This window comes from Natator depressus, chromosome 1 (assembly GCF_965152275.1).
Source record: "Natator depressus isolate rNatDep1 chromosome 1, rNatDep2.hap1, whole genome shotgun sequence".
NCBI classification, from domain to species: domain Eukaryota; kingdom Metazoa; phylum Chordata; order Testudines; family Cheloniidae; genus Natator; species Natator depressus.
This window is the reverse complement of record NC_134234.1, coordinates 320,479,056-320,502,268: the sequence shown is the minus strand read 5'-3', so window position 1 is coordinate 320,502,268 and position 23,213 is coordinate 320,479,056. Positions and strand designations below refer to the sequence as shown.

The window sequence follows — 23,213 nt, the reverse complement described above, 5'->3', positions numbered from 1 at the left end:
CTGTTCGTCTTTGGGTCTGATGCTGTTCCCACTAAACTCCGTGGCAAAACTCTCATTGGCTTTAGTGGAAAGAGTATGAGGCCCTGGAGACTGACAACACATTTAGGCACATTGTGGGATAATGGGATGCGTTGGGTATTGCAAAAGTGTTCCCTGTAGCTGACTGAGGAATGGAGTCGAAGGGTTGTGAAAAAAATGGCGTCTAGACCTTGGCCAGAAAGGTGATGGCTCTGTTCCTCAAATAGACAAGCATGAAATTGAGCACTGGTTCAGATTTGCTCCCCTTCCCTTGAGCCTTTGTATCCCTGTTTCCAAGGAATCCTCATTTTAGAATCCTCAGCTTGAAGTCAGTGTGTAAAAGTTAAGCACATGCATAAATATTTTCAGAATTAGACCTAAAGATATTTGCTAAATCATTTATATATTTTTGTTTTCTGAATAGGCAAGTAGTGAATCAGAGTCTGGTATTTTCTGCATGTCGTCGCTTTCAGACGACGATGATCTAGGATGGTGCCACTCTTGGCCCTCAACTGTTTGGCACTGTTTTTTAAAAGGTAACATGGCATTCATTGTAGGATCTTTTTTTTTTTTTTTTTTAAATAACAGCTCCTTCTTTTGACAGAAACTTACTGACCTTTTTTTTTTTTTTTTTTCTTCCAAACATCAGGCACACGTTTATGTTTTCACAAAGGACACAACAAAGAATGGCAGACAGTTGAACATTTTGTTACAGCTGAAGGCTGTGAAAATGAGGACGATCTCCTAATGGGAACTTACAAGGTAGTCCTTTAATGTATTGAATCCTTTGCAGTAACCGAAGTACAGTGCTTATATTGTGTGCAACATTATCCACGTCTTGTTGCATCAGGAGGGTTCTTTTTTTGAGTAGATGCAGCTGTGTATTCTGCTTAGGTGTCTGTGTGCCCAGCGCACTGGAGCTGGAGAATTTTGTTTAGCAGTACCCATAAGAGACAGGTACTCATAAACCCTCCCCTGGCTTTATGAGTTAGCGCTGCCGTGACTCCCCTCAGTTCCTTCTTATCAGCTGTGGCTGGAGTCAGAGCTCCATGTGGTTCCCAACCTCACAACTTCTCTATTTCTTAGTGACTTTTTTTAGTTTGTATATAGTTAATTAGTATCCTTAGTATAGTGTGTGTTAGATTTTTTGTTAGTTAGCTTTAGTTGAAGTATTTCCCTAGAGATGCTCTCACCAGGGTTTAAACATTATCTGTCATGTGGGGAAGCGATTCCCATCACACATGGTGCTTGCTGTGCGTAGGTGAAGCCCATGTCAAGGAGTGTTTGCAAATTGTTCACGATGCGGATTCAGGTGGTGAGGGATCTTCGTCTAAAGCAGCACCTGCTTGAACAGGCCAGGTGGCTTGGTTCAGCTCTGAGGCCTACATTGGATCGGAGGTTGCCTTTGGGTTCTGAGAGTGCTGTCTGGAGCTGGAGCAGACAGAGTAGTTGTTCCCCCTAAGGTGCGCCAAGGAAAAGATCACATAAGACCAATTGAGGCCGTTCAAGGTCATCTGCCTCCTCCTGGAGGAGCACAGACTAGCACAGTGTGAATGCCAATGTGCAGATTAGAGCAGGTCCTGTCAACCACTCTCTGGTACTGTGCAGGGAGGTCAGAGGCCCCGTACCACGGTTCTGGCCCCAGGGCATCCGTTGAGTCCAGTACCAACAAGGGCAGTGCTAGCACTGACTGTTTCCATGCTGGTGGCATATCAGGTGGCTCCTCTGCTTTTCTGTCCTTAGCTTGCCCTTGCTCCAGGCCTTTGCCAGGGCTTGCATTGTTTATACCCCCTTTGGGTCCATCAGCACCGCACCCCAGTGTTTCCCTTTTACAGTCAGTGGAAGTGGGGCTGGTGCCAAGCTGGGCATCAGGGAACTCCTTCAGCTCCCCGGCTGTTGGTGCTGCACTCACCGTCCTCCGCTTTGGCACCATCAGTCACCTTGGTACTTCTGCCAACTCTGTGGTCAACCATCGCTTCCAGCTCAGGAAACAATGGAGGCATATTTGGTGCTGGCTGTAACGTTTCCACCATCAGCATCAGTTCCCTCTTCATTCTGGGCTATAAATGAGTCAGACAAATAGCTCACCCCTTCTGAGCTGGCTGCACCTCATCTCCAGAAGCCCGGGATTCCTTGGGGTCCAGGTCAGTTTCTTCCTTCTTTTCATTACCTTACCAGCATTGGGGATGGAGTGCTGTGGTTACCAGGATTGGTATGCATCCTGTGGTCAGGATGGGGCCCCTGGCCTGGCACTGGCCTGGCACCTACTGGACACCAGTGGTCATACGAGTGGCCTGTTCACCTACTGGCCACCTGTTCATACCAGTGGCGTCCCTGGAATCTGTGGGATGCTCCTTGGTTGCGGAGGTCCACCTCCTCATCTAACTCTAAGGCGAGATCACTGTTGATCTTCCACAGGCCCAGGCACCAGTGAACCTTCCCCTTCCAGAGCCTCTAGAGTCGTCCCATTCAGGTCTGACTGTTCTGGATCAGGATCCAGCTCTGGCAGTTAGTCGCTTCATCTTCATCCCTGGATAATTCCACGGTTCCTGGCTCTTCCTCTCCTTTGGTACCAGAGGCTTTCAAGGCATACCAGGACCTTTTGCGGCATTTGGCTTCCTGCAAGAGTCGCTGCAGGAGAATACCCATAAGTTGTTGAATGTTCTGCTGCTATCTGCTCCTTGGAGAGTTGCCCTCCCTATTATGATGTACTCCTAGAGCCTGCTGGGGTTCTGTGGAGCAGTGGTTGTCAAACTTACTTGATTGTGCCCCACTTTTTTGTGTCCGTAGTTTATGCCCCCCTCACCCCCACAAGTACGTATATCAATATAGGTGGTGGCGGTGCTTCACTTGAACCAGTTTGGGCTTTGTTTTTCACTTGAGTTTTTTTTCTTTCTGTTGCATGAATGAGCCAGTGATCCATTGTAATAAGAGCAAAAGCAAAACCTCATGCTTACAATTAAATGTGCACACTGCGTTGTAGCAAATCAGTTAATGTGCAGATAGCAATAACTTTGTATAATGCTATGCAAGCTTAACAGAAATCCGTCAAAATGCACAGTGCCATCTGAAGCCCTGATATGTCTGGAGGAATTAGCTTCACTTGTTTTTCATTGCTGTGGGTAAAATGTGCGCAGTAAGATTCCCCCCCCCCCCCCGCCCCAAGCTTCTCATGCCCCCCTAGAATACAGTCTGTGCTCCCTAGGGTGGTGCACCACCCAGTTTGAGAACTTATGCTCTGGAGCATGCTGGCTTCAGTACCTTCTATGAAGCACATGGAGAAACGCTACTTCGTTCCAGTGCAGGGATTTCAGGTTTCGTTCTCGCATAGGGTCCCAAATTTCCTAGTTGTAACCATAGTGAATAGAGTTCAGGAGTGCGGATTTAAGTCCACTCCCAAGGATGAGGACATTAAATGGATGGACCTGGTGGGTAGGAAGACTTAACCTCCTTTTCCTTGCAAATGCATATTGCTGTCCAAGTAGGACTTGTGAACTGGATGTCTGTGTCTTAAGTTTGCAGACCAACTGCCTAAACCCTCAAGGGAAGAATTTTGGGTTTTTATTACCAAAGGCTTCTTGGTGGCTGAGACTTCATTGGAGTCTGTGCTGGACGTTGCGGATACTTCGACCAGAGCGATGGCCTCGGCAGTGACCATGAGAAGGACATCGTGGCTGCAGAATTTGGGCATTGCTCCCGATGTGCAACAGACCATAGAGGATTTGCCCTTTGACAGCCAATATTCTGCACTTATTCAAAGACTCTAGGACTACTCTACCGTCCTTGGGGGTGTATATCCTGGCAGTGCAGAGGCACCACTATGATGGGTGGCAGCAGCAGCAAAAGTATCATCCGTAGTACACATTTGGGCAGCCTTTTGCTTCCCTAGAAAGGAACATAGGTCCCAGAGAAGGAGGCGTTCAGGTCTGGGGTTTGGCCAGTTGACATGCCTTACCCTGTCCCCCCCTTCTGTCCCCCCAAGTGCCAACTTTCACTCTTTAGTCAGGAGCAGTGTTCCAGTTGTTGCTCCCCTCTCCATCTCTCCATTTGGGGACAAGCTAGCTTGCTTTCAAAATGCCTGGGGCTCGGTCATCATTGACAGGTGGGTCTTAAGCACCATCAAATCAAGCTATGCCATCCAGTGCCTTTCCATCCCCCCCCACATATCCCCTGGTCCCCCTTCAGGGACCCCTCTCATGAGATACTGCTCCTCAAGCAGATTCACTCTCTTCTGGCTTTGGGAATGATGGAGGAGCTTCCTCCAGAACCAGGGGTTTCTATTCCCAGTACTTTCTAGTACCCAAATCCAAGGGAGAGGTAAGACCCTGTCTCGATCTTTGGAGCTTCAAAAAATATGTCCGATACATAGTGTGACTGTTTGGAACTTCATCGATTATCCTCCCTGCGCTGTCTCAGAACAACTGGTTTGCTGCTCCTGACCTTTGTGGATGATTTTGCCAAGCCACAGAAAATTCTTTTGATTCGTTTCAGCTAAGCACCATTTCCCTTTGGCCTCTCTTTTGCTCCTCAGGTTTTTACTAAATGCCTGGTCATGGCGACTGTGTCCCTCTGGAGGAAAGGAATCCACATCTTCCCATATCTGAATGACTGGTTAGTGAGGGGCAGATCCAGAGAGGAAGATCTTTCTCATGTCAGCACTACACTGCACTTGCTCGACCAATTGGGTCTCATCCTAAACACCTTGAGAGTATTTTTGCTCTATGACTGCATTCAGGCAATTCATCACCTTAGCTAGCCTTAGTCTGCATTTTCAGCCTTCCAGGAGAGTTTGGTTGTGTGTGAAGCTTTTGGGCCACGTATCCTCTTAGATGCAGGTGGCTCAGGTTGCAAAGTTGCATCTTCGCCCCCTTCAGATGTGGCTCAGGACAGTTGACTATCCGACTCTTCACTTCTGGATTCCTTGCAGTGGTGGAAACTTCTGGAGAATGTTTGTCGGGGCATTCCCTTTGTCTGGCCCTTACCAGCCAGGTCTGTTGTCACCGATGCCTCCCTGATAGGTTGGGGAGCACATCTGGGGTCCTGAAAGTTCAAGGTCTATAGTTGGAGCAGGAGTCCTCACCCTATATCGGCATGCTGGAGCTTCAGCCCATCTACAATGCATGTCACGCTTTTCTGGACTGTATCGGGGCTCATGGGTCACATACTTACTGACAGTATCACGATGTATTATGTGAACAGACAAGGAGGTGCAAACTCCAGGATGCTCTACCAAGAGGAAGTCAGATTGTGGCAGCTCTGCATTGAGGAGAGTATTGCTCTGATAGCCGACCACTTGCCCAGTTTTCAGAATCATCTTGCAGACCATCTCAGCAGGAATTTTTACTCGAGTCACAAGTAGTGCCTGAAGACAAATATCCTCCACGTCATCTTTGTAGTGTGGGGCATTCTGACAATCGACCTGTTTGCTATGAGGGACAACAGGAAATGTCACCTGTTCTGCTCTCCAGGAGGCCTCAGTCCAGGCTCCTCTGTCTGACGCTTTCCATCTCAGCTGACAGTCGGCTCCTGTACACTTTTCCCCCAATCCCAGTCATCCCACAGGTCATCGTCAAGATGAAAGAGGACTAGGCCAAGCTAATTCTCATTACCCCAGCGTGTCCAAGGCAGTGTTGGTTCTCTGACCTGCGTATGATGTCAATTCAACCTCCCATACCCCTTCCTCTCCATCTCAACCTGTTCGCACCTTACGTCCCCCACTTAGCTCCCTGCATCTCATGGCGTGGCTGATTTCTGGCTTAGTGAGGAAGAAGTGCAGTGTTCAGTAGCTGTTCCAGATCATATGAAGGGTCAAATAGTCCCTTCACAGATTATCTGTAAATGGGTAACATCCTGTATCAAGACTGCATATGAAATATCTTCGGCTATGTCTTCTCGGTGAATGAGAGCTCATTCTGCGAGAGCGCAAGCCATATCAGTAGCATTCCTTGGTGACATCTCAATATTGGACATTTGCAGGACTCCTCCATGGTCATCCATTTGCACATTTATGAACCGTGATGCCATTATCACATCTTCCAGAGTAGATGCAAATTTTGGTAGGGCAGTCCTGCAATTCTTGTTTAGATAGACTCCGAGCCCCACCTCCTGGGATGGGTACTCTTTTTTGAATCACCCAAGTGGAATACACATCTGCATCTACTCAAAGAAGAAGAAAATGTTACTTAGTGTACCTGTGGTTCTCCCAGATGTGATGCAGATGTGTATTCCACAAGCCACCTTTTGTCCCCTCTGCAGTGGAGTCTGGTCGTGGTGTTCAGTGTGAAGGAACTGAAGGTGGTCAAGGTAGTACCATCTCATACAGCCAGGGGAGGAGCTATGAGCACGAGGTATAAGTGCCCCTCACCCCCAGTGGGTACTGCTAGGCAAAATTCTCTGGCTCTGGTGCACCGTGCATGCACACACATAAGTGGAATACATGTCTGCATCACATCTCGAAGTAGCACAGTTGCAGTAGGTAACCATTTCTTGTAAAGAGTGCATATTGAATCTGACCAGTGCTCATCACTATAGTGTCTGAGAACCTGAACGTAAAACAACTGAACAGAGTATCTATAGATGTGTTCTGAGTGTTGCATAGTCTCTTATTAGCTTGTGGGGTTCTTTTAACCCTTTGAATGCTGTTATTTTTCAGTGTGCCAGAAAAAGATATGTTTGCAGTATCCACAGTATTAGATTTTTCTGAAAAATCTGAAGCATGTGTGTGTTTCTAGGACTATGGTTCTGATGGTTTGAAGTTGATATCTCACGAAGAAAGTATTTCATTTGGTGAGTCAGTATTGAAGTTGACATTTGATCCTGGTACAGTGGAAGATGGCTTACTCACCGTAGAGTGCAGATTGGATCACCCATTTTATGTTAAAAATAAAGGTAGGAAATATTGTATGTGTACAGAAAAACTCTCAGGAGTTATGTAATAAATTCTTCTACAAAAGTATCTGTATATCTCATAACTATCTCCCACAGTAGTTGAAAGCAGCCGTATTCCCCAGTCACATTATCTAAATCTGCTTGAAAGAAATATTGGAATTTAAACAATAAAGTTTGTAGAAATATTGAATGTGTTGTCCTTTCTTGAAAGGTTTAGCAAATATGATAGCACAGAAAAGACAAAAAGAGAGAGAGAGCAAATAAAGGAGGCTACTGACGCTTCCTATATCTAAATGTGACACTTAAAGTTGGTAAAATGGTAACTTGGTTTGGTTTTCTGTTTCTTTTTTTGCTAGGATAAAAAGCTTGTAAATGAGGTAAAAATGAACTATATTACATCAGTAATTACACAAGCAGAAGTTTCTGATTCTGCTCTTGGGAAGAAAGTAAATCAAAACTTTATCTGAACTACTATTTCAAATTCAGTTTTGGGAAATCCAGTTTTTCTTTTGTGCTCTCTGCCAGGTGGGATTGGCAGTGATTGATCTCTGCTAAGACATCAGAGCTAGAGCTCACTAGGCTGTTCGTCTAATTTTAATTCTTAATCCTGCAGGTTGGTCGTCTTTCTATCCAAGCTTGACTGTGGTTCAGCATGGCATTCCATGCTGTGAAATGCATATTGGAGATCTGTGTCTACCTCCAGGACACCCCGATGCCATTAACTTTGATGATTCAGGTGTTTTTGATACGTTTAAAAGGTAACTTCTGGATAAAATGGCTTCATTGCTTTTCTGTGACATTTTTATGCAGAAGAAAAGTTGCATTAACCTTGTGGGCATGTAAATCTACCAGTATGTGAAATATGTTCTCCCAGGAGGGAGAGGAATTATTTATGATGGTACAAGAGGGTATAAATAGGAGAGTAAGACTTCAGGCAAAATGTCAGAAAACCTTTCTGATGGTCAAATCTGTTAGTCTATGGCATAGTCTCACAAAGAAAGTGGTGACAGCCCCATTACTTAGGACATTTCAAACTGGACCAGATAAAGCACTGGAAAATATACTGTATGGAATAGTCCCACATTGGGTGGGGGAGTAGGGTGGGCTGGATAACCTAATATTTGCCATTACAGGATGCATTCGTTGGCTGTTGGCATATGTGTCATATACAGTCCACTGTCTTTAGCCATCCGAGCAGTTCCCCAGTAACCAAAGAACCAACCACTATGACATGGCTTCATTGCTCCTGGAATATGGTTCCTCCATTTTAAATGTTGTCTAATCAGATTTTTGAGGATTTTGCAGTTTGTCATTCCTTTTTGATACAGTTCAGAGAGAAGGAAGAGAGAAAATAGCTTTGATCAAACTGATTTTCCCATACTACTTTCTTCCTAAATTCCCTAGCTGATTTGGACACCATCTTTATCCCCATTACCCCAGCAGCTTCCCTTCCAGCGGCAGATTATGGTCCAGTGATCACTTTGAACTTTCAGTTTCTATTGGAAATATTAAAGTTTTCTGTTCCATTTTTTTGGACTAAAACTGCTACTGAAAGGGAATCAGCATTCTTGGGGATGAAGGAAAAATAAAAAACTACCTGTCCCCTGTCTGGACACTTATCAGGCCCTGTCTAGTTCTTTGGGCAGAAGGAGTAAAGCAGTGAAGAGATCATGAGGCAACAGCTGCTGGCAGCAGTACAGAGAAAATTTAAAAAAAAACAAAAAAAAAAACCACACTCCAGGCCCCAGCTGGAAATAGGGAAGGAGCAGGATCATTGGGAGACAGAGAGCTTCTTTTCACATTTCTCTGTCCCTCTTTGAGCTGGCAAGCTAGGCTGTCAGCAGCTTACCATACCCTCTTCCCCCTTTTGCAGTTCTGTACTCTTCCAAGCAGATTTTGGACAATGACTATGCCCCATCCCAGAGCACTAAAGGGAAAGAAGAAATCCCCTCTGTAGACAAGCAAGTCACAGGGTATCTGATGCTACTTTGATCTTCTGTTCAGAACAGCACTTCCAGCCTGTATCTCAGACAGGAAGTACAGGCAGGTGATGGAAATGCCCAATTCAGTTTTAAAAATAAAACGATTGGGGTTTATGGATTATGCACATTTTTAAGTCAGTTTTGTGGTACAAATTGGTATTTTAGAGTGATAATTGAATGGTACCTTTTTTCTTTTTTTTAAGAGCATAGGAACACTGTATTTTAGCCATTTATGTTTTCCCCAGCTATGACCAACTACAGCCGTTAGCACTGAAATATAGTGTAAGCAGTTAAGGGTGTCCTGAAACATGGTGGAATTATGCAGTGTTGTTGTAGCCATGTTGGTCCCAGGATATTAGAGAGAAAGGTGGTTGAGGTAATATCTTTTATTGGACCAACTTGTATTAGTAAGAGAGTCGTGCTTACACAGAGCTCTTCTTCAGGTCTGGGAAAGGCACTCGGAGTGTCACTGCTAAATACAAGGTGGAGCAGATTGTTTCGCATAAGTAGTTAACACCCTAAATGCCCCAATAGTAACTATGTGGGTGAAAGCAAACAGTCACTACACTCTTGAATTAACTCACATAGGAAAAGGATAAAAGACAAAAACAGCACATCCATAGGCAGCGAGTTCTATGGGCCCGTAGTGACTGGACACCAGGAATATGCCTGGCCCACCTCCAGCAATGTTTGAAGCCGGGTGTCTCCTTCGGTCCCGCCTTCTGCCCCTGGATGCTCCCCAGTCCCCCCAAACGCTGCCCCCTGCTTGCTCCATGTGGCTGCTGGCCCCTCCCTGCGGCCTCTGGGCAGGGTGGGTCTGTGTCTACGCGTGCTGCTCCTGCTCCAAGTGCCCCTGTGGTCAATAGGAAGCTGCGGGGGCAGAGCCTGACGGTAGCAGCATGCGGAGGCCCCTGGCCCACCCTGTTTAGGAGCCCCAGGTAAGCACCGCACCCCCCCCCCACTCCCTCCCAGAGCCTGCACCCCAACCCCTTTCCCACACTCCCCCCACCTCCAAACTCCTTCCCAGAGCCTGCACCCCCACCCAAGCCCAGACCCTACCCACTTCCCCCAAACTCCCTCCCAGAGCCTGCACCCCAGCTCTCTGCATCCCCTCCCATCCCCAAACTCCCTCTTAGAGCCTGCACCCCTCACTCCCTTCTGCACCCCTGCCCCAGCCCAGAGCCTGCACTCCAAACTCCCTCCCAAAGCCCAACCTCTCACCCCTTCTGCACGCAAACTCCCTCCCAGAACCTGCACCCTTCCTGCACCCCAATCCCCTGCCCCAGCCCAGGGCCTGCACCCCAGACCTCCTCTCCCCACCCAAACTCCCTTCCAGAGCCATAGGCAGGTGAGGGACTGAGTTTGGGGGGGTGGGTTCTGGGCACCACCAAAATTTCTACAAACCTGTCGTCCCTGACCATATCGCCTGTGGGTGAACACTTTTTTCACAGTGATCACTTTATATATGGCCTCTCATTCCTCATCCTCAAAAGAAACGCGCACAACACTTTCAAAAGACAAGCCTGGGAGCTTAAATCCATAACTTCGCTAGACATTAAAAATCATGGACTGAACCAGGACACTGGATTTATGGCTTATTACAACAACCTGTAACTCACTAACAACCTTCCCCAGCTGCTTCCCTTCCACTCTTCCTTTCCTCCCTGTGACTGAGGGGTGTTAACAGGCCACTCACCTTGAATGGTCCCTTGAAATGTGTTAACTACTTATGCTAAACAATCTTCTCCACCTTGTAGTTAGCAGTGACACTCTGAGTAACTTTCCGAGACCTGAAGAAGAGCTCTGTGTAAGCTCCACTCACTCACAAAAGTTGGTCCAATAAAAGATATTACCTCACCCACCTCCTCTCTAATGGTGGAATTCTCACACTTCTGCCACTGGAGGGTGGAAGATTATCATCTCTGAATTAAAGCATGTACTGTATCAATTGAATTAAATCATGTATTGTATCTGTGTTAATTTTTCAATGAAAATTGCTATTTAAATACAAAAGTGTGACTAAAGCGGTTGTTTGTGAAGACATTGTTTATCATGGTAGTCTCTGTGAGTAGTGTGGTTTTATATTTGCTGTTAATATAAAAAATTATAAACGCACTACAGGCTTTTTCTGGAAGGTTTATGGAGATGCTGTTTTTCATAATATTAAATATACCGAAGCATATTGTGTATAATAAAAATGTAAATATGTAACGTTTACATAGACGTTAGTCCTTCTTTAAGTGCAATTTTCAACACAACCTTAACTATGAAGTCACTACTGACTCTTCCATAATATATATTAAACAAAAGTATGTATATATTTTAAATACTATACTAAAGCGTCACATAGCTACTGATGGGCTTATTTAGGGCTCAAAGTGAAGGAAAAAAGTACTCTCCCAGATTTTGTCCACAAACCAAATTCTGCCCGCTTCCAACTTGAGACACCAGAATCAGATGCCACTCACAGTAAATTGTGTAGAATAGATGTTCAAAATATGTTTATCTCTGCTGGGTTCCACTGGCCTCCTCAGCTTAGTTCTTTCTCGTTGGGATTTGAGTAAGGCATGTATATGATGTAGGAATCTAAGTTGTCATTTAAAAACAATTGTTTCTAGATGTCATGGTTGTAAGTGAAACCTTGAAAAGGTGACCTGATGCAGTGATCGTTGCCTGAGTCTCCTGACAGCCTCTGGCAAGAGGAGCCACTAAAGTCAGGGAGGAAGATGCTGGTCCCCACATACACTGCCAGAGCAGACGTGGCCCTTATTACTGTGTGGTGAGCTTTGGTGGCCTGTTGGTTTCTGCAGGATTGGCTCCCACTGGTGGGGCTCAGATGCCCTCTGGACTCCACTTTTCCTCTCTGGCCTTTGAGCTCTGAATCACTTTATGGGTGAAAAAGTGGTTGTACTCTCCCAAGTGCTATTTAGTCAGGGTCCTCAAATGAATTGTCACTACCAGCAACCATCACACACCAGGCCTTGAGTTCAATCACCTGCCTTGAGCTGTAACAGAGACAAAAGCAGAAGGTGGACTAAGGTCCAAAGCAGAAATAAAAGAACGTTATTCCAAAAGGAGGTGAAATGAGACCAGAACTACAACCGGCATACAAGGGGAGAGTCAGTAGTAAACAACAGCAGATCTTGGACAGTTGCATCCCACCACCACATTGTGGTGCATCTACCGAAGTTGTTGACTAATCTCTGTATCGGGTCCAGACTAAGTACATTATAGCTGGATGTATGTATGTTTTGGGTGAAGCAAAAGAACTCTAAAAATGAACAGTGGAACAATTAATTAGGGATTGTTCAGGAATCAACATAGATTTAAAAAGTAGGACCTGTACATTTCATTCTAATTGATTTACTTTCTAATCAAGTGATGTATCTTTTCATTCTAGTTATGATTTTACACCAATGGATTCTTCTGCAGTTTATGTATTAAGCAGCATGGCTCGTCAGCGTCGCGCTTCTTTATCTTGTGGAGGATCGGGCAGTCAAGACTTTGAGAGATCAGAATGCAGTAAAAACTGTGTGTCTGATGGATCATCACAGCTTTCCTCCAGTTCTTTGTGTAGTAAAGCTGGCAAAAGCCACAGCTCAGGGACTGCAAGTACTATGAGTGCCACTTCTCCTAACAAATGCAAAAGACCAATGAATGCCTTCATGCTTTTTGCCAAAAAGTACAGAGTCGAATATACTCAGATGTATCCAGGGAAAGATAACAGGTAACGGTACTCAACTTCTTAGTTTTGACCATATAATCGATCTAGCAAAGTTTGCAAGTCCCATTTTTAAACTTATAACAAATTAAGTTTTGCAAGTGAAATAAAATGTGTATGTATTGTTCTAAGAAACAACATTGCTCACAGAAGGCCAAACTTAAGCAGAGGCTTCAGACCTCAGTGAACTTGACAACCAGTGTCAGGGGAGAAACTGGTTTAATATCTACTTACTCTTATTGTAGCTTTATGTAGACTTCATCCTGCCCTCAGAAGCATTTGAGCAATGTTTGTGTGTGTGCAGTGCACACAGACTTTGTACGTTTTGGTAAGATTCGTTCAGGGAAAGAAATACTGTGTTTCCTGTGTTACAGCAGGGAAAGGAGATTTTTATATCTTGCCTCCCAACCTCTGATTGTGTCTTGACGTAAGATTGTAAGCTCTTTGGGGCAAGGAGTGTTTGTCTTTTTGCCTCTGTCTATACATCATCTAGAACAGTGGGGCCCTGATCCTTGATTAGGGTTTCTAAGTGGTGTTGTAATCCAAGCAATAATGTTTTAACTGTTCCCATGTCATTCTTTTGCTTGCACAACAAAGCTTGAAAAATCCAGTTACCTAGTTACCAGTGGTGAGTAATAGGTAGCTATCCCTGGCAAGAAGGGTTAAATGGGTCTATGTGTTGATGTGTGTGTAAATTTTATTTTTATATACGTATACATACAAACAGTTTATATATAATGTTTAGACAAAGATATCTATTATATATAAATGTTTGTACATATCAGATACAAATAATATATGTTTTTATATCTATATACATACATAGGTATGTTTGTGTATATTATTTATAAAATGTTTGAGTGTTTTTTATATATAAGTTCTGAAAAGAAATCTTTTGCCTCTATATGAGAATAGAATAATTTCTTATAAATTACAGTACTAAATCTAGCAAAAACTAAAAGTAACAGAACTACAGAAATGTAAATTGAGAAGAATAATTGGCTGCCAGCTTATATACAAGATGATGGTGGGAAGGCGTTCACCCAGAGTTAAGATATTAAACCCTGCAGCACGAATAACCCAACCCTTAAATCCCTCTGCTCCACCGTATCATAGAGTTCCATAATGGGTATGGAGTCACTTCAGTGGTGCATCTTTGCAAATGTGTGTGTCTTCAGATTCACTAAAACTATCACTGAGAAATCAAAACAGCCAATTAGAAAAACATATAATACAATTTCATTTCAAATACTGATTTCAAATGGAGCAAGCTGGAGCTGCAGTTCGGTGAATTCCAAGGAAGTTTTTAATATTTCCGTTTGTAGATTTAGGCTGAGAAAAATAACTGAAGATTAACAAGTAACTGACATTCTGGAATGAAACAGTTAGGGCCTTAGTGGAAAATGACGTGCATGGGAACACATATATGCTTTTGTCTTTGAAAAAAAAAAAAACCCAAAAAACATAGTGCAGCATCAGTCACTAGCTTTACGTTTATCGATTCTACAAACTTGTGACCAGCAAAACAGCCTTTTAGGCATACTAGTGGAGTATTCACAAATTTGGATATGCAGAGGCAATCATATTTATTCAGTTGTATACAACTTACCAAATTACTAAGAAAATTTTACAGTGGATGGTGTATGTTTAATTACAGCATAATCAAATCATTAATTTGTAAACTCAGGTTCTGACCTTCCATTGCAATAACAGCTATGTCATTTTTCTTTTTTGTTTGTTTTGCTTACACATATTAAAGAGCATACATGAACTGGCATTCCCACCTGGATTATGTTTTTAGGGGTGGGGAAGGGGAACACAGTGTATCCAACCCATCAAAGGTTAGATTCATCAAGGTTAGGCACTGGGATACTCAGTGTCTCAGCATCTAATTTTTAGGCACTTAGAAAATCAGTGAGATTCACAAAGCTTGAGTTAGGTGCTGAGGCTTTCTGTAGAATGAATGGAGGAAGCTAGCTGCCTTAAATAGGATTCACAAAAGCCAGTGCACTAGTTGGCTCCCTGCCCAACATAGCCAATAAAAGAGAAGTGTTTCTGCCTGACTTCAAGCTGGAGGGAAGTGCCTCCCTCTGCTTGGGAGTCTCAGTTGCAAAGCCTTTATTTGGAGTTAGGCACCTATGCTCTTTCTGAAGGCTGTCACAAGGGAAGCAGGGAGGAGCTCTCTCATAACTTGTAGACCAGGGGTCAGGGTTATTAAAGAGTCATGGGATCAGAAGGACTAAAAGCTGGGTCTCCCACATCTTGGGTGGTTGCTCTGACCAACAGGCTGGAGAGTCATTCTTACACATTTGTGTGCACTCTCTGGCACAATGACACTTTAATTAGTTAATCTAACAATGGAAAACCTTCAATAGGAGAAATTGAGGGAGGCCAGCATCCAAATATCCCATAGTCCAGGGGTTAGGTCACTCATCTGACAGGTGGCAGATACCTGTTCAAATCCCTTCTCTCCCTCAGGTGATGGGGATTTGAACTATGGTTTCCCAGATCAGTACCCTAACCACTGTGCTAAAAGTTATGAGGGAGCTCCTCTGCCTCCCGCTCCACAGTTGCATTAGGCCAAGGACCATGCCTGGTTCATGGATCAACTGGAAGTAGGTGTCTAGCTGCCTAAAGCGAGGCACCAGTGCACATGCTCAGAGGCAGAAACAGCCAACTTTTACTGCAAAAACTTACATGCCACGTATGATTAGTGCATACAAGGTTAGGCTGCAGCTGAGCCGAGGGTTTTGTGAATATGTATGGTGCCTGATCTTGGAATGTAGGCACTTAAAGGGGCACTTAGACACCTGAGTCCCTTTGTGCCTCTAGCCCCAGGCTAATAAAATAGTGAACTGTGAAAACCCCAGTATATAGGTCAACATCCATTTCATTTTAAGGCTTGAGCAGAAAGCTCCTGATCCAAACCAGATTTAAGATGATGCTTTGTGTTTCAGACCTCAGTAAGCTTGACAACCGTCCTGGGTTCATTGCCATGTATCCATAAGTGGACTTTATCCTGTATGCAAAAATATTTAAGTAATTTTTGAGTGACATGTAAGTTTTGAAAGTGGAACACATCTGAAATACAGCCCCACATCTTTAGTATAATTGATGGAAACCGATACCTAGGCTCAGACAACTTGAAATGTGTAGCAGAAGCAAATTTAATGGCTTGTTTAGTGCAGACTTTACACGGGCTAGATCCCAAATTTTGAGCTGTAATAATTTCTTCCTCCTCTTAATTCATCGTAAGTAACCATACCTGTTTGGTTACATAATCGGATGCCTTACTAGCACTTCAAAAGGACAGCAGATACTTTCTGAGGCACTCTAAAGCCATGAGTGAGAGAACACAGGTTGTGGGGAAGGGCAGTCTAGTGAGGGGTGTAACTGGACAGGTTTTTGCCTGAGTTACTGCTGTCAGTAGAAGAAATTTAGAAGAGGCCTAAAAGGTCGTGGAACTTCACTAGCCAGACTTTTCATCAATTTCATTGGTACTGGTTGGTGAGCAGCCATGCTCCATTTCTTCTTGCACATGAAGCTCTTACTTTTCCACCAGATTGCTGAAGCTCAAATCCATATAGGTTCAATACCTGCATGCACAGCTTTGTGTCTTGGAGGTATCAAGTGTCTTGGTCTGCCCCGTACACATTTTAAAAAACTATTTAGGAAGGTTTAACAAGTTTATAACTCCTTGTCCGGTAACTGCCAGAGACAAAACAATAGTCATTATACCAGTAACCTTTGGTTTAGAGAAATGTGGTAAAGTACTAGAATCAGAAATGTAGAGGTGGCAGGCTCCCTGCCCCCCCCAGAGGTCATCTAGGCTATCCCACCCCCCCCACGACCCCCCCCCCAATGCTAAGGGTGGACCCAAGTATACTTAGACCAAAGCTGTAAGCAAGTAATGTAATCATCTAATGTTGAATATTAATATTCAGTAGTCATGCCTGGGTTGTTAAATATGTGTAAGCAGCAGTTTCATCCAGTGTAATAAAATGACTAGTGTCAGGCTGCTCACCTATGCACATTTTCATGCCTTCGCAGTGTAAATGGAAGGTCTGAACCCCCTTTCCCACTGGCTAATAGCTAGACCTGTATTTAATGACAAGGTCACTATTTGTAAATCAATTTTCCAGCTTCAGCAGCAGGAGAGGGCAGTATTTTAAACAGGAAATAACTTTTTTTTTTAAACTGTGGTTTAGTTCCTTGAACTCTGTCTGGCTGAGGCGTGTATAACTGGTTCAGCGAGCTCAATTTGCCCTAATTAAAGTGAGCGTGTGTAGCATGCTTCCCATACATTGGGGAAAATATAGATCTTCAGTATCTATTGTTGGAAGCCCAGTAGCTTAAGGTGACACCCTTTAACAGATGCTTCACTTGGCTGAGTCACTGTCCTCGCTCCATAGCACTTGATGATGTACCAGTACTAAATGGTGACTGTCTGAGAGGGGAAGCTTCTGGTGCAATTGGACCATCTCTTGAGACAAAATGTTTCATAAATATCTCTTAACTAAACTAGTGCATGTACCTGTAGAACTAGCCATGCTAGCTTAACTCAGAAATATGAACCCTGTCACTGAAAGACACAAATTGACCTACCTGTGTGGATTTACCAGAGACAGACTAATGTGTGAGCCTTTGGTCTCAGGAGTCTTCAGAGCATCTCACAGTACAGGCTTAGTGACTAGTAGAGATTAAATTGAGCTTCCATATTGCTCCCTGGGTGCTGTGTAACCCATAGGATTCTGGCTGTGGTAGAACTGTTTGTTTGTCTCCTTGTTGGTGTGGAGCAGAATGAACTACCTCTGAACAGACATATGTGAAACTACTCAGGAGGGCTTGATGTTGCTGTGCTTTACCTGATACTATTAGGGAGTCTGTAAACTGCATAGATTACTGTGAGCTTTTTTACTGATACTGTGTGTATCATTGATAATTTGACGGGGAATATCACTTATCCAGTGTTTTCATGAATCACTAATAAAACATACTCTGTAATTTAGAGGATTTATTAAAATGGTGGGGCTGTGAATTGTATTTTATATTAACATCTAATCACCATCATTTTGGAGACAGTTACGCAATATGGCACAATGAAGGGAGATATTGTCCAATAGGCATAGGGCCTATTAAGTGTAAGGTAGAGAAGTTGGTTTTTTTTCCCTTCACATTAAGCTTTAGGAAATAATCAACGAGCGAGTCATAACAAATGGTCCTTTACTGCTGTCCTAGAACTTGGTCAAGAGCCCAACAGTCTGAGCCCTCCCCCAACCCAAACGCTAATAGTGGGGAACTCTGAACACATCTACCCAGAAGGTCAGCCCATTCACCACAGGGAAGCCCCTTCTAGTGAGTTTTCATTAAACAAAATCTTTTGTTTGGTTGCAGTCATAGCAAAATCACTGTGCTAAAATGAGGTGAAAGAACAATTTTGTAAATATTGTGTGGTTGTACATGAAGGCAGAGAGCCTGCACGGTGACCAATCAGACTCTTAACTTTCCCACTTTGTTACATTACAGTATGTGATGTTCAAACTTACTTTTAAATGTCAAAATATGCCCTTCTGTTTAACAGTAGCTGGGGTCTTTCCTGTGACTATTCAAAGAGGCATAGGACAGTCAGAAACATGCTCACACATTGCAAAGAGGAAGTTGTTGTTCTTGTGTGCTTTCACATCTAACACTTTCTTTCTGATGACAGCCTTTTACAAGAGACAAGAAATGTTGTGGGATTTATAAGAAATTCCTGCCTTGACCATTCTGTAAACATTTATTTTGCAGAGCCATAAGTGTGATACTTGGTGACAGGTGGAAGAAAATGAAAAATGAAGAAAGACGGATGTATACGCTAGAAGCCAAGGCTTTGGCTGAAGAACAAAAACGTTTAAATCCTGACTGTTGGAAACGGAAACGAACAAATTCAGTATGTTTTGTCAAACAGTGCTCAACTGCATTACATAGTTTACAAATAAGTTCACACAGTCCCATGTTTTTCTTTTTCTGCAGTACATAGTATAGTAGACCTCATGCTCTCCTTTGTTGCACTAGCCCACACTTTCCTTTTGTTACTCTATAGCCTTTAACCTGCTGTTGCAGAGTTGCTGTCACAGCCTGTTCTGACTGGATGACATAGGGCAATTGGCCTGTTTCAAAGCTGATGACACTGTGACTATGTATTGGGTGGAAGACACCCACTCTCATGTTACTCCTTTTAAAAAAAACAACATGAATTCCACTAGTCTGCAAAGTGAGAAGTTTTTTCCAAAGAGTATGGAGTCTGCAAGGACTTCGACTTTGAGTGTGAATGGGACAGCTTTCTCAGGAGCACATGCAGGTGTTGCTTTAGGGCTTAGCCAGAAATGCTGCAAGAGCATGGCTGCTTCTCCACTTACTACTGTACCTAGAACCTTCAGTCCCTGGGCTGCACAAAGCACCACCAAATCCCAGATGGCATCACCAGGCTGACTACTTGTATCTTTCTATGCGATTTATCATTCTAGCATCTACAACAGCAGAATTAAAATCAGAAATTGTGTAATAAGGCAACAAAACTTCATGTAATTCTGTTAAAGCTTGCAGTAATCCATTATGGTTTAACTAAAGACTTCTATTTAGTAACTAGAAAAGGAGGACTTGTGGCACCTTAGGGACTAACCAATTTATTTGAGCATAAGCTTTTGTGAGCTACATGCATCCGATGCAGTGAGCTGTAGCTCACGAAAGCTTATGCTCAAATAAATTGGTTAGTCTCTAAGGTGCTACAAGTCCTCCTTTTCTTTTTGCGAATACAGACTAACATGGCTGTCACACTGAAACCTATTTAGTAACTGTATTTTTCTCAATAATGCGGTCTTGGGAATCACAATGTGAGATCGCCTGTGCCATTCTCGACTTGGGCTGGTAAGAGAGATTAGTGTACATAGTGCTGGTCATGAGGACCAAATTAAACTCAGCTGCTCCTACGTATTTGAATTGAAATAAATGGATTGTGTGCATGGAACTGTGAGCAACTTTTCAGTCAGTCTTGGGTTGGCCTCAGCAAGGGGGAGAACTTGAACACACCCCTGTGTATTTAGATTTTCCCTTTTAATGCTTTTTGCGTGTGTAGATACAATGGTGATAGACATAGAAATACCTAGGATGAACTACCCCCATGACAAAGCAGCAGTAGCTAGTGATTTGTGTCAATTGTTACACCTTGCTGGAGGTTCAGAGAGCAAACAAACTGATTCAAGAAACTCTCCAAATAACTATTTGGCTTCACTTCTTAGTCTAGGGACAGAGTTAATTGTTAGCTCATTTTGCAACTACCCAAGTGTCAGCATGTTATTTTTTGCATGCATCTTGATCAGCAAATGCAAGTACTTCTCTACATTCTGTAAATAAATCCTTTTCACATCTCATACTACTTCTGCATCTGTATTTCTCTTTGATTTGTAATTGCTAACATGGTTTCTCTTTTGTTACTGTTTTTACAGGGCTCACAACAACATTAAATCAGAATTTTACTGTTAACTATATTTACAAAACGGCTGACACTTGATGGAGAGATTTATGAAGATCAAGGTCTTACCATTTGTTGTGAATTTGTGAGACCACAAAATGCTGGCATTATCAAGTCAGAAAATGATTTAACATGAGTGAGGATTTGCTTTTTACAATAGAGCATTCAGTAACCTAAAACTATCAACATTTTAAACCAAATTGCCTTATTTTTCTTCCAAACTTCATATATGTCTATCAGGTAATATAGGCTTGAAAATGGATATCCTGTGGTGCTAAGTAAATTAGGAAAAAGAAGAGGAGATGTGTATAAATGTGTTTTTTTTAAATGTACAAAAAGGGGAATTTTAAAATATGTAACAGCTGTTTATACATTGATTTCTATTGCTGATTAATATGTATTGCACAAGCCATATAACTAATTATGATTCTGGGAGCTGGGATTTCCTGAAATGGCAAAAAGCATTAGTACCAACCTGTGAACTCCCAGTCTGCCCCATGCCAACAAGCTACCAGATTGTGGTAAGTGGACAGTGTAGTGTACCATAGCAAGAGAGTTGCCTAGTGGGGTGCCACATGTAAAATTTATATCCATGGTGTGATGTTTTTGCACCAGCTGACAATACTGTGGGCTATTATTTCCAATGGAAATAATGGCTTGGGTCAGGATGAAATGAATTAATAGCATTGCATTATCTCAAGAAAATACTGCAAATGATAATTGTCACCATTGTACTTCTAACTTTGTGTTTTGTCTCCTCTGCCACATATTCTATGATTATATTTTATTTTGCCATAATATATGTTTATGGTGGGGGCAAACTTTGCACTTACGTAGGTGCAACACTTGCACTTTACTTTTTTCCTCCAACTGTCTAAAATCAGACCAGATACATTAGAATTACAGCTGCTTTTGCTGTAAACTTTTACAATCATGGCTTTTCATGTTACTAAACACGCAGTGTGTTTCTTTAAGAATCACAACTGTAAATTAATTGTTCATGACATGTCTACAGGATGTTGCCCCTAAGATTTTTGCACACTATATTCTTGTATATTATTTCAAATAAATTTGTAAAACTTCTTTGTGGTGGTTTCTTTAATATATAAACTAAAGAAGACTAGTCATTAAGTCAAAATGTGTATTTCTGCACACCTAACGACTGCAAATCTGTATAAAGCCATGTGTAGTTTCATAAAGAACCAAATGTGTAGAATATTTTTACTGCACACATCTTGTAAGTATGTTTGATGCTTTGTAATAAGGAAGCCACTTATTGAATTCAAGATCAAAAGATAGTAGATGCTCTTTATTACACTTTTAGCAAAAAGATTCAAAGTCGACTTCAAAGCACTAATGATGGTGCAAAGAATCAGATCTACTTTATTTTGTAAATTAAAATGTTTTTTGTGATAAATAGTGCTTTTTACATGGAATGTTAGACATAAACTGATCTAACTCTACTGAAGTTTAGACCCTTTCATTCTAACATTATAAAAAAAGCTACCTTTCTGCATAACATTAATATTTAATCATGCTCTTTTTTGTGCCATATTTACAGGAAAGTAGCTAAATGCGTAGGTATTAGAATTTATTTCCTGAAGCATACAGAACATTTGAGAAAGTCCTAATTTTTGTTTTTTAACTTTTAAATTCAGAAAGGATATTAGGCAAATATTCTCTGAGAATCATTTTGTGTGAAATTATATTATTCCATTACAATAAAACATTTCGTACTGTTTAGACAAAGTTGAGGAATACAGAATACAAAAAGAAGATGTTAGAACCTTTATTAGACAGGGCTTTTTCTAATAGCACTTTTGAAAATAATTATTTATATTAACCCTATAAGCATTCATCTGTCAGTGCCCAATTAACAATATAGAATTTGAGTAGCATGGGGGTTGGATGCTGTTACTGAAGTGTAGACATTGCTTTCTTCAGCAGTTGAACCATGATGGGATAGACTGGTGCGAACTCCTTTCCTTCTCTAGTTCTTACCGACTGAACATAAGCTTCCAGTGCACCTCTAAGTTAAAAAAAAAATAAAAAATTAGAGGATCATTTTCATTGTAAAGAACTTAGACTAATTAATCTATTAGAAAACAATTATTTGTGCAGTTTGACCAGAGGTGGGCAAACTATGCCCTGTGGGACCATCCTGCCCAGCCCTTGAGCTCCCGGCTGGGGAGGCTAGCCCCCATCCCCTCTCCCCCGCAGCCTCAGCTCACCATGCTGCCAGCACTCTGGGTGGTGGGGCTCGAGCTGCCAGCCTGCCCCGGTGCTCTAGACTGCGCAGTGGCATGGCTGGCTCCGGCCAGGCAGCATGGTAAGAGGGCGGGGAGGTTGGATAAGGGGCAGGGCTCCTGGGGGCAGTCAGGGGACAGGGAACGGGGGGGGGGGGGTTTGGATAGGCATGGGCGTCCTGTCAGGGGGCAGCAGTGTGGATAGGGGACGGGGGGTTCCGGGAGGGCAGTCAGAGGACAAGGAGCAGGGGGGTTGGATGGGTCAGAGGTTCTGAGGGGGGCAGTCAGGGGGGAGGGGCCAGGCTGTTTGGGGAGGCACAGCCTTCCCTAACTGGCCCTCCATACAGTTTCAGAACCCCAATGGGGCCCTCAGGGCAAAAGGTTTGCCCACCCCTGAGCTAGATAGCAGGATCCAGAGTAGATTTGCAAGCTAGAACTGAGCATAGTAAAAAAGGGTACTTGACTGCCTAAACACTGAATAATCTCCTCTGCTCTCTCCCTCAACCAATGTTTTCCCAAACTGTTGGAAACTAAGCCCCTCCCCTCTCAAAAATCAGGAAATTAGTCACAACCAATCCTCCAGTACTGTGTGATAGTAGACATTTTCATTTATGTATCTTCACAGTCTCATCCTCCCACACCCATTTTATGAAGATCTACTTCGTCTCCTTTCAAAGTTAGTGGCCATTTCTGCCTCCCAGTGATTGCCTCCGGCTATCTGTCAGCTCAGGCAGGCATGAAGTGAATGTGTTTTTCACAACCAGAACAGTTAAATTTTTCTTTTTAATGAAAGACTCTAGAAAAAAATCAAGAGGGCTGGAGGTGGCTCCTCTCTGCTCCACCTTTTG

General features: G+C 43.0%; 2 protein-coding genes across 4 annotated transcripts in view; one reads left to right on the top strand and one right to left on the bottom strand.

The window, feature by feature from the left end:
• Positions 1-21,155, top strand: part of HBP1 (HMG-box transcription factor 1) — a 34,184-nt gene extending 13,029 nt beyond the window's left edge. For all 3 annotated transcript variants that reach the window (XM_074942471.1, XM_074942469.1, XM_074942470.1), the window contains 7 exons: positions 443-554; positions 668-780; positions 6,750-6,906; positions 7,520-7,664; positions 12,289-12,615; positions 18,397-18,538; positions 20,094-21,155. In XM_074942471.1, coding sequence (XP_074798572.1) covers positions 443-554; positions 668-780; positions 6,750-6,906; positions 7,520-7,664; positions 12,289-12,615; positions 18,397-18,538; positions 20,094-20,111 — 1,014 coding nt within the window. In that variant the 3' untranslated portion in view covers positions 20,112-21,155. The remainder of the gene's footprint in view (positions 1-442; positions 555-667; positions 781-6,749; positions 6,907-7,519; positions 7,665-12,288; positions 12,616-18,396; positions 18,539-20,093) is intronic.
• A 330-nt stretch (positions 21,156-21,485) lies between these two features.
• Positions 21,486-23,213, bottom strand: part of COG5 (component of oligomeric golgi complex 5) — a 304,028-nt gene continuing 302,300 nt past the window's right edge. The window contains exon 22 of the mRNA XM_074942459.1: positions 21,486-22,148. Within this exon, the coding sequence (XP_074798560.1) occupies positions 22,034-22,148 (115 nt within the window). The 3' untranslated portion in view covers positions 21,486-22,033. The remainder of the gene's footprint in view (positions 22,149-23,213) is intronic.